General features: G+C 41.5%; 2 protein-coding genes across 3 annotated transcripts in view; one reads left to right on the plus strand and one right to left on the minus strand.

Moving 5' to 3' along the window:
* Window positions 1–11960, plus strand: part of LOC143018230 (uncharacterized) — a 542359-nt gene that overhangs the window by 224171 nt on the left and 306228 nt on the right. For both annotated transcript variants that reach the window (XM_076173475.1, XM_076173476.1), the window contains exon 2: window positions 9675–9741. The gene's annotated coding sequence lies outside the window, so the exon portion shown is untranslated. The remainder of the gene's footprint in view (window positions 1–9674; window positions 9742–11960) is intronic.
* On the minus strand, window positions 5677–8035 carry LOC143018433 (uncharacterized). Its single transcript, XM_076173794.1, has 2 exons — window positions 7938–8035; window positions 5677–7818 (listed from the first exon to the last, which is right to left on the minus strand). The coding sequence occupies exon 2, from the start codon at window positions 7552–7554 to the stop codon at window positions 6070–6072; it is 1485 nt and encodes a 494-aa protein (XP_076029909.1). The 5' UTR covers window positions 7555–7818; window positions 7938–8035; the 3' UTR covers window positions 5677–6069.

The following is an 11960-nucleotide window of genomic DNA, read 5'->3' on the forward strand; positions in this document are numbered from 1 at the left end:
GAGCGGGTGAGAGAGGGATCGAACGTGGGATTTGGGGAAAAAATAATCTGTGATTAACGGGATCAGGGTGCCCGTGGGGACTCTTGTTGAAATCCTGGAAATAGAAAAAAAGAAAAGAAAAAAAAAAAGTTGATTATAGGAAGCTCCGGAGGTCTGGAATTGAGTTCATAGAAAACGGAAGGATGCGGGTATGGGCAAGTGTAGAGGAAGCGATGCAGCGAAAGATGTTTAAGTGAGAAAATTTGTCCTCTGCTGCGAATGGGAATTGTGGTCCGGGATGTGTAAGTGAGGTTGTTTTATGGCGTTGTATGTCGTAGGTGGTGGGGTTGTAGGACGTGTGGGGTTGTGGGTTTTTGTGAAATGGGTTGTTGTCTGTCTGGTAGGTGTCCTATTGTAGGTTGTAAATATTAATGATAATGATAATAATAGTGATAATCGGTTTGATGAGTTAACAGTGATACATTGACAATGTACAATTAGAGTTAATATTAGGATTTGAATAGTTTGTGTGTGTGTGTGTACATGTGTGTGTGTGTACTTACATGCGTTGCCACATTCCAGTCTCAGTGCTTCTGGACGGCGAATTGTCGAATAAATGCAGCGTCTCCTGGACGTAGTCATATCAGGATATGAATGATGATATGAACACATGACTCCAACCCCCCTCCACCACCCCCTCCCCATGACGTCAATTTCTATGAACGACTCTACGCAAACAGAAGTCCGGCACGGTGGTGGCACACTAGGCTAGCATGCTACTTGCTTTTGCTACTAAGTTTGAGTAGAAACGTGTCTAACATTTGTATTTTAGGTTTAACTTCTCTTAGTTCGTCATTCAGCTTCTCACTCTATGACGCAAGATTCATTTGACATTTGGAAATTTGAAGAAGAAAATAATCGTAACCGAAGTGGTTTCTACTCCAACGAAGTAGCAAAAGCGAGTAGCATGCTAGCGAGACATCACGGATCTTGTGACGAAACCCCGGAAACGTTACGAGAAAGGAAAACGTTTCGAATATGTAAACAAACAAAACAAACGTTTGGTTCGATTTGAAAAACCAACCAAATTGATTAAATTAATTTTCCCTCAAATGATCTGATTGGATGCCCGTACTCCATTTGGATCCCCCTGGGGGGGGGGATAGCGCCCCTTCGGCCCACACTCCCTCAGGACGCCACTGAGTACACATAGTGTTATGTGAGCGGCCGTCTTGAGACGATGATGCCCTGTGCTTGGTTTCTGGAGCGGAATAAGGGTGAGTGGTTGGTTGCTTTGTAGCCAGCTGGATGAGGGAGGGAGGGAGGGAGGGAGGGGAAGGGACGCTAACTGTAGATGAAGATTTCAGCGGGTTTCCTCAAAAGAACATATGATGATAATAGTGATAATAACGGTAATAGTAATAATAATGATAATTATTGATGATTAATAATGTTAATGATTATAATGATAGTAATAACGTTAATAGTAATAATTATTAATAGTGATTATAATGATGATAGTATAATAACGGTAATAGTAATAATAATGATAATTATTGATGATTAACAAGGGTAGTGATTATAATAGTAGAAATAATGATAAAGATGAAAAATATCGATGAGTAATAATGATAATGATGATTATGATAATAATGATAGTAATAGTAATAACGATGATAGTAATAGGCTAATATTAATAGTTATGATAATACAATAACACAGTAAAGAGGGATTCTGGTATGGATGGTTAAAGAAGAAAGAGAGGAAGGTAGAAAGGGATCACCAGGCAATTTGAAGGAAGTGGTTTCTACGAGAGGTGATGAAAAGATGGTAATGACGAAGGAAGGGAGGAGGAGGAGGAGGAGGAGGAGGCTTGAGGATGGAGTGGTGGCGAAGATGGAGGGAGGGTGGGGGGTGGGGGGTACTCGAACAACGGAGGAGTGAAATGAGAAATGGCTGCGGCCGGGGAGCGAAGAAGAAAGTAATGGTGGTTTTCGGAAAAAAAAAAACGGGAAGGATTTTTTTTTTTTTTTTCTCCCTCAAGATGTGGGTACGAGAAGTAGACGAAGAACAAAGAAAAGAGGAATATGACGTTTTATTTATTTATTTATTTTATTCTTATTATATTTATATATATATATTTTTTAGGAGGGGGATTGGTAAAGATGGTAGAGGAATCATAGCACTGAATAGAGGAGATTGGATAAAGAACAAGTACAAAGGTATATATACATACATACATACATATACTATGGGCTTTTCCCCCTTACAAGGGAAGTAGCCAAAGTCAAAAGGCATAATTCCACTTCCACCCATTTCATCCCCACCCATTCCACTCTAGTTGAGTACAAAGATAACCAGACAAAGAGAGAGAGAGGGTATGATAAGGGTAGGACGGTGAATAAGGAAGTGAACGAGAAGAGGAGGAAGGAGATTAGGGGAGAAGGATGGTGAAGGAGGATAGAAGAAGACGACGACGACGACGACGAAAACGAAAGGAGTGAGGGAGAGAGGGAGGGCGGGCGGGCGGACCAAGTCTTCGTCGCTTGTGATCTCGGCAGCTTTTGATGTTGGGGTTAAAGATGTAGGAGGAGGAAGAGGAGATAGGGGAGGAGGAGGAAGAGCTGGTGAGTGAAGAGGAGGAGGAGGAGGAACAGGAGGAGGAGGAGGGGCTGGTGAGTGAAGAGGAGGAGGAGGAGGAGCTGGTGAGTGAAGAGGAGGAGGAGGAGGAGGAGCTGGTGAATGAAGAGGAGGAGCTGGTGAGTGAAGAGGAGGAGGAGGAGGAGGTGAGTGAAGTGGGGTAGAAAAAGAAGAGTAGGAGGCGGAGAGAGAGAGAGAGAGAGAGAAAGAAGAGGAGGCATAGGAGAGGAGAGGGTAATATAATGGCCCGATAAAGAATGGAAGATGATGAAAGAGGAATAGAATAGAAAATGGGAAGAGGGAAAGAGAGAATTTTGGAAGAAAACGGGAAGGACAACAGGACAGGACTCCTCGTAGTAATGAAATTACATTGGACCACCGATGCCATTTTGTGGGAATTTTCCGCAAATTTGTGTCTTGAGAAATTTGCTCAAATGGGATGCTTTGTGAGCAAATTATATGTTGCAATGAACTTACTTGTGTACATAATAATAATTCCTTCTTTTTGTAGGGAAAAATATGTGGAAATCCAGATTTCCTTGTGGGATTTTTGTGGAAAAAATCTCGCTCATTTATGGGAACTGGTATAGATCACAGTGGCAACACTGAATTGGACAAATTTAGATTCAAGAAGGAAATAGACAAGAATTGGTTCACCAATAGAGTGATTAACGAATGAGATAGACTCACTAACCATGTAGTAGTGAACACTGAAACTATCGGTTGTTTTGAAAGAAGGATAGACAACTTTATGGATAAGGATGATAGATGGACATGAACATGGAACTGCCTAGTCCAGGCCGTATGGTCTCTTGCAGTCTTCTTTATTCTTATGGAGACAATATTGCGACGAAGAGTTGTTATCATAGAGTTTGTGAAGGGAGATATTTAAGGAAAAGACAAAACCGGAGGAAGGGAAGAAGATAAAAAAAAATTATCCACATTTTTCCCCGAGTGAGGATTAATCTTTCATCATAAAAGAATATTGCGTGGAAGTGTGGAAAGAAAGGGAATTGGGAAGGAAAATCCAGGTGATGAAGAGAGGACCGGAGGAGAAATAGGAGACAAAGACAAGGGGAAGGAGTAGAGATTGGAGGATGTGACCGAGGGTGGAGGAAGTTGATCAGGATTGATGGGAGAATTGTAATTCTTCAACGTTTCGACACGTAGAGTCTTGATCACATGGCTAAGAACTCTGAGGGTAAAAAAAAGTTGAGGTATTAAAATTCTCCTATTTATCCTCGTCCCTGCGTCGTTACTCGCGACGAAGGTCGAGGGAATGGCGGCTCGAACCCTGCCACCGGCGAAGTTGAACCAAGGGCATGTTTCATTAAATTCCACGCTACAAAGCCCTCTGTGAGGGGCACCGTCCTAGCCTTCCGATAGGGGTGAGTTTATGACGTTAAACCATATCATCATCATCATCATCATCATCATCATCATCACCACCACCATTTCCTCTACCTTCAATCTCATTTGTGATTAGATAATTATTCAATATTGGAGGATGTATTTGCCACAGGCGATGAAGGAAAAAGGGAATAGAGAGGGTGGGTAGTTATCATGGAGGGCTTGTTGTTGTTATGAGATGTAGTTTACCAGCGCTTCTGTCCTTGTACGATCTTACACCGCTGCTCTCCGTTGGCCTGTAGAGGGAGGTGTAAAGCGGGCCCTGTACGATCAATAATATTGCGCAATATTCCGTATTGCACAATATTATTGACGGTGTAGGGACGGTATTGAGGAGACATACGTTTGCTCAATTCGCGTGTCACTGCTGGGAATTGAAGGAGTGCGGGATTCGAACCCACAGCTAAACGAATGCGAGGGCAGCATGCCTCCGGTTACTCCACTAACACAATGGAAGGAATTTGGGAAGATGATTTTATAGAAAGCTTTTGGGTTGAACGCTTACAGGAAAGGGACAAAAGAAGCAAAGGAAATCGTCTTGGCAGTGGGAAGAGATACACTTAAAAAAAAAAAAAAAGAAAGATCAAAACTGTTTCTGCCGAGGTGTGGAAAAAAATCTTCGTGTCATTATGGACCAAATGGTCTCTTCATCAGTTTTTTTCGAGTTAGAGTAGGCGTGATAGAGATGCAATGGGGAATATGGCGAAGCTGAGAGAGCGGGAGAGTGTGTTTAGTGACAAAGAAAGGTCTGAGAAAAGATGAAGGGGGCATGAGGGAACAGTAAGAGCTCAAAGAATATCGAAGTTGAAAGAATCTTGAAAGGAAATGAGGTAAAAAAAAAAAGTCATAAGTACATCGAGAGAGAGAGGGGAGGGAAGGGAAAGAGCGAGAGAGAGGGAGAGAAGTAGAGGGTGGAAAAGGGAGAGAGCGAGAGAAAAAGAGAGATAGACAGAGAGAGGAAGAGAAAGAGAGAGAGGGGGAAAAGGGAGAGAGCGAGAGAAAAAGAGAGATAGACAGAGAGAGGAAGAGAAAGAGAGAGGGGGGAGGAGAAAGAGATAAGGAGAGAAGGTGGGAGGGAGAGAACGTGGGGGAGGGGTAGAGTAAATTTTTAGATAATAAGCAAGAAAGATTGGCTACGTGTGATAATTAGGAAAGTAGATAGGAACAAAGAAAACGTGCTGACAGAAAGAAAACGGGAAAAGAGACAGGCAGGTAGACCGGAGCTTACAGTGTTGTCACGCTGTCTGTGACAGTAGAGGGACGGTAGACAGAGCGGGAGAGGGGGAGGGAGGGAGGGTAAATTCAGAAGTTTTCGTATTGGCTGAATGCAGTTTATTCTTCTTCCAACAAAACACACTTGATTAAAGGAAGTCGTCCAATTTGTGGTTCATAAAGGTTCGCGTTTGTTCCACAAAGTTTGACATCAATCAATTTACACTAAACAATGTAACGTGAACTCTGAGCGAAACGAAAGATAATTGAACACACACACACACACACACACACACACACACACACACACACACACACACACACACACACACACACACACACACACGAAATCCTTTCAAACAGAAACGTCCTTTCATGTTTTTAACGTAATGAATAAAACAAGACAATTTTTACATCATGGATTTTTATTTTCTAGTCTCAGAAAATAGGTTTGAATGCTTAAAAAAAAAACACGAAAGATCACAAAGTCGGAGTAATAGACTCGGAGGGCCCCGTTGTTATTCGCAGATAATGATAAAGTCATTTGGACTGAAAAATTTGCAAGTTGGAATATGTTCAATCTTACGCTTCTTGGTCTTACACGGAAGTTCTCCTTGAATATGTAGATCAGCAGGTCTTCCGCACCAAATTGTAGTGTTTTCGAACGTGCAAGGTATCTTTTCATACGCAATGCTGCTTGAGAAGTACTCGTCTTGAAGTTACGTAACAGGTGAAAAATGCAAGATGTCGAAGCACTCGAGTTATTTTATTTTTTGGGTGGGTGGGTGGGTGGGTTGAAGCGATATATAAGAGAGTGTTTTCTCTCTTTTAGTCAAATTTGACTTTGGACATGGCGTAAATAATCTCCTTCTCTTGGTCTCGATTAATCTGCCAACCAGTGGACTTCAAACCCTGGATGACGAACTGCGGATCCGCAATCGGTCCGCCCGTTCGTAGGCGGATATTCTTGTACGAGTACCTCTGCGTCTTGTGCGATCCCGGACGAGCATCCCTGACCTGTGGATAGACCCGATGGACCACGTGACCCATTTTGAGGTTGTTCACGATCAGGAAGGGCGGGAGGACCCTTTTGGCCCACTCGACGTAGTGCCTGTAGACTGTTTGTTTACAAACCGTGTACTCTTTCCCATTCTCACCCTTGGCGTATTCGTAGTGGACGACCATCCAGATGTGTGAGGCGTCCACACGCGAGTACTTTGGCGCGACACGACTCCTGTAGCGGACCAGAGCGACGTGACGGTTCTCCAGCCAGCTGTCGTAGTATTCCGAGTTAGGTAAGCACTCGATTCCCGAATACGAGTATTCCTGGATACCCAGATTCCCGATCCTTCGCCCTGGGCCGTAGATAATCTTCCTGGCGGCCTTCCCGAAGGTCTCTTTCGAAGGAAGGCCCTCGAAGTATTGGTGGGTCTTATTCCATTGGACGAAGATGTCATACAGGAACCTCTTGGGCGTCGCGATTTTGGTGTTTCCGGTGATGACGAAGTTCTCGAAGAAGAATCTCTTCACGAAGACCTGGAGTCTGTGGAACTGGTGTTGCTTTATCGTGCGCTCGAGGGCGATCTGGTCGGTGAAGAACGGGTGATTCTGCAGTTCGGCGAGGTCTTGCTGCCGGACTTGAATCATTTGATGATGGCGAAGAACTTCCAGCTGAGGGACGGGTTGGAAGTGGTAAGCAGCGAGCTTGAAAAACTGCCGAGACAAACCCAAGTCTGCGTCTTTTGATACGTATGGCTGAAGGGCGGGGTTTACCAAATGCCACACAAAGTCCGTTTGTTGATGGAAAAGGTCACCATTTTGATAATTTGTCATAAACTCCCCAGGGTTTTGTCCTGGTTCCTTATCCTGGTTGTGGTTGTTGGAATCGTCTTGCGTAGGATGAGGTGGCTTTTCTGGGGGTTCTGGGTTCGAATCTGTAGATCCATTGGGTTGTGGGTTCATCTGGGTTTGGTTTGGACACACCGTAGTTCGAAGTGTTTGTTGAACGCCCGACTCTTCTACAAGTCTGCTTGTAGGTTCGCTCGTGTATTTGTAGTGACCGAAGCCGCGAGTTTCGAAAAGATTTATATTACATTCTGGTTCGATAACCGATTCGTCCAGTTCTATAGACTCTGCAGTGTCGTCGATTCCAGAAATGCTGGTCTCCGCAAAAGTTGTAATTGTTGTTTTGCTTTCGTTATCTTCCTCGGACGAAAATCCCAACGTCACAGTTGGATAATCGTCTATGTTCGCTGGTGGTCGTTGGTTTAGCTCCTGCTGCTTTTGGTGCGTGATTGTATTCGCGTTGTCCATATTTGAAACACAGTTTTCGGTTGAATAACTTGTTGTAAGTTTTAGTCGATAGTGTTTGCTTCCGTAAATATGTGAAATTATATGCGTTTTTTTTTTTTAGTTTAATTTAGATCTGCTTCATATTTACTCTTATTAATATGTCAGTTGTTAATTTGTATATTATTTATACAAATGTTATGGACAAAATTTGCCTTGCCAGTTCAAATATGATGATGGAATGATAACCTCTTGAGAAATGAATGTTGCTGTTTTATCTCTCAACACCTTTGTATGGTGAATAAAAAAATAATTTAGTTTCGTACTAAATCATAGTTTACTTATTTATGTAAAAACAGATGTTTAAATATAAATATAGCTCAGAAATTTGAGTAATATACACTTACTTCCAAGAACTGTAGTCCGAGAGGAAGACGATTTCACGTTTGAATGATTTGCTAAGAAAACGGATCGACGACATGACGTCACGCTTGACATCGTGGCGTCACAGACTTGGATGTTTATTTCTGCATAAGCAGATGCATTCATCTATCTTGTCTTGTACGTGCATGCGTGTACTCTTATTATCTAATTATTATAATCATTACTATTATTATTATTGTTATCATTATTATTATTATTATTATTATTATTATTATTATTATTATTGTTATTATTATCATCATCATCATCATTATTATCATCATCATCATTAAGGTATCAGTAGCGTATTTTTTATGATAGTGACAGGTAACATATATGCTCAACGTAGGTGTTTATTATCTAATTATTATTATCATTATTATTGTTGTTGTTATCATTATCATTATCATTGTTATTATTATTGTTATCATTATTATTATTATTATTATTATTATCATCATCATTATTATCATCATTAAGGTATCAGTAGCGTATTTGTTATGATAGTGACAGGTAACGTATATGCTCAACGTAGACAATAAATAATTGTATATAAGAATGAATAATCAGAAAAATGTATAAATAGAAATTAAGTCTATTGCTACTTGCTCATGTCACGGTGAATTCATTTCATCCACACTACATCCAAAAGTGGATGGATTGGATGACATCTACGACAATTGTCTTTATATAATTTGAAGACCTTAAATGATAATACCTAACGACCTCCATTGTAAAAGCAGTATCGTGTTGCATGATATTGAATTTTCACAGTGAAACGATTTTATATAGAATCAGAATGTTTTAATTTATTTTGTGTTATTTTGTTTTAATTTTGTTTTATTTTATTATATTATGTATTTATTTATGAGTTAATTATATTTCTTTTAAATGTATTTTATTTTTAACCAACTGTGTGGTTCGTATTGTGTGGGATATTAAGTAAAGTTGTTTGAGTATTGCTTCGGATGTGACTTTGAAGATTCTTGATGACTGTTGTATTGTCCAGATTTTTTTTTTATCCTCATTAAGTCCTCTCGAGAGGGATGCCCTCTTTGATGTCTCCTAAGCCATCTCCTTCGTCTCTTCAGGTCTAATGTCAACACTTGTCCTAACTGGTCAGTCTTTTTGTCTGCTGCTGATACTGGGAACTTTGCCTTACTCTTGTTTTCATATTGGCCCGATTCAGTTCTTGAATTGTTTTTTATTATATTTATGTTTTTTTCCAATAGGGGTGTAGAGATAATTATTCTCACGTATAAACATACACGCGAGCGGACACACACACACACACACACACACACACACACACACACACACACACACACACACACACACACACACACACACACACACACACACACACACACACAAACTAGATGTTGCGAGATACAAAGACGGGTCACCACAAGCTTAGCTCCCCTTCCCGTATAATACAACTAGGTAAATACACACACACACATGCGCACACACACACATGCGCACACACACACATGCACACACATGCGCATATACGCTCGCGCGCGCGCACACACACACACGTATTTATACAGAATACAGGCTTGCAAGATGTATATTTTTGGGTGCGCACACGCGCGTGCGTACGTGCTGCGTGCCTACACTCCATTATTATTTTGCATGCACGTGCGGTCACAGCTACAGAAGACGACCGTATCAAGAAAACCCGATATTGAAGTTCTTCCTCTTCTTTGGTCCTTCAGGTGTGGAATCTAGAAGAAGAAGCAGAAGAAGAAGCAGAAGTCGCAAGAGGGAACGTTTCCGCGCAACGTAAGTAGAAAACCCGGACACATTGTAGGTTGCCCACAGTCTCTGCCGCGACGATGACGCGCAGGTAGAAAACGGTACACTGGGCTGTTATCTGGTCTGAAAGAACTACGCGAGTGGGTATACAAGGTTGTGAAAGGAACCGCAGGTAGAAGGAAGCGTAACTCATCCCTGGTGGGCAGGTTGGTGTTTTTTTTTTCTTTCTTTTTCTTTCCTTGCCGCTGAACCAACATTGTTTTTAATAGAAGAATAGAAAGACGTGGATGGAGTAGTCTGAAAGATGAAGTTATAGTAGTAGTAGTAGTAGTAGTAGTTGTGGTGGTGGTAGTAATAGTGGTAATAGTACTTAAGATCAGCCATCCTATGCCTTAGAGATATCAAGTCTCCCCCCCCCTAAATCAGCAAAACCTCGAATTTGAGCAGACTGTAGCAGAAAGTAGGATAAATGAAATTTTGTGTTAGGTTTCATTAAAGTGAAATAATACAAAATACAAAAGGGTAGTCGACCACCGTCATTGGCGAGAGAGGGGCCAGTGAACTGTGTCTGTGGGAGACAGATCCTGACTGACTGCTTTCACCACACAGTTCCACGAGTATGGACGTCGTTTTCCCTTAAAAAAGTTGTACTATTAGTAGTAGTGGTAGTAGTAGTAGTAGCAGTAAGAGGAAGAGTAGTAGTAGTAGTAGTAGGAGGAGGAGGAAATGTAGTAATAGTACTATTAGTAGTAGTTGTAGTAGTAATAGTGGTGGTAGTAGCAGTAAGAGTAGTAGTAGTAGTAGGAGTGGTAGTAGTAGTAGTAGGAGTGGTAGTAGCAGTAGCAGTAGTAGTAGTAGTAGGAGGAGGAGGAGTGCAAAGAAATAAGAACAAAGAATAGGAGGGAAAAGTTACTGGAGATAAAGGAAGATAAGAAGGAAGAAGAGGAGGAAGAGGGAAAACAAAGATATTGGAAACGAAGGAGATTGAAAAAGGTAGAAAATGAAAGAAAGGGACAGCATATGTCTGGCGCGTTCTTTATGCATAGATTCCTTGTCTTGCATGTGCGACTGAAGCGTGAGTTTACATCGTAACATGTCTTTGTTAGTTGTGTGCATGCACTGGGCGTGAGACAGCTGAGGACATAGGCTTATGCGGTGCTGTTCCCCTGAGGGAACCGTGCACTGTACTAGATGGACGGACCACCCGCTTTCACGGGATCGGTGTTTGTGGGCATGGATGAGAAGTCTGCAGGAAAATGTGTGTAAAAGGGAGCTATTGCCAATGGGCGTGGTGTTTTTTTTTTTTTTGTCGTGGCTCAGAAAGCATGGTCAGGAAACGTGGCCTTCGAAGCTTGGTTCACTATTTGAGATGGAATTGTTTTTGGGGATATTTGTTAAACAAGATCTCAACCAACAAAATTAGACTGTCGTCACTGGCGACGAGGACGAGTTGTCACAGGTGACGAGATGTCATCGGTGATGAGATGTCACAAGTAAAATACCTTTCCACCAAAAGCTGGACGATTGCCCTGCGGCTACAAGGAAGTCCTACAAACTATACCCTGCTTACAGGATCGTTTTCGAAAGAGTGGATAAATACCAAGGACCTCAGTCAAGGGGCAGATCATAAGAATAAGGGAGTCTGCAAGAGACCATAAGGCCTACACTGGGTAGTTCCATGTCCTTCACTGCCTATTATCCCCATTTGTAAAGTTATCTTCACTTAAAACAACTAATAGTTTCAGCGCTCACTATATTGTTGCTAAGTTTATTTCATTCGTTAATACTCTTGCCCATTTCTTTCTTGAATCTAAATTTGTCCAATTTAAATCCATTACTGTGAGTCCTGCCTTGTTGTCTAAATATGATGACCTTGTCTGCATCACCCTTGTTAAAACACTTGACCTATTTGTATATGGAGAAGGTAGGGGATAGATCTGATGTCTTCCTGGGGATTTTCTGAGGATGACTGTGAGGACTGGAGGGTTAGGATTAAGAGAAGATGCAAGATTCAAACGGACCTGAAGAGGTCGAGAAGTGACGTTGACAAGAGGAGGGTTGGTAAGTGGCTGAGAAAGATGAGTCACTCCTTACTTGACGAATGATTGATTAATTTAGTTATTTATTATCCATATATGTGTATTATTTAGAATTTATTTATGTTATCATTTATTGATTATTTGTTTTTGCTTAGAAAGGGAATACAAATCCATTAGCAGGAACTCGCTAGATGGTTCCATACAGTG

Source organism: Oratosquilla oratoria, chromosome 34 (assembly GCF_046742065.1).
Source record: "Oratosquilla oratoria isolate Oo_2021 chromosome 34, ASM4674206v1, whole genome shotgun sequence".
NCBI classification, from domain to species: domain Eukaryota; kingdom Metazoa; phylum Arthropoda; class Malacostraca; order Stomatopoda; family Squillidae; genus Oratosquilla; species Oratosquilla oratoria.

Bases quoted from the DNA above. Each gene is read 5' to 3' on its own strand.
- LOC143018433 (XM_076173794.1), bottom strand. From the start codon at position 7,554: ATGGACAACGCGAATACAATCACGCACCAAAAGCAGCAGGAGCTAAAC.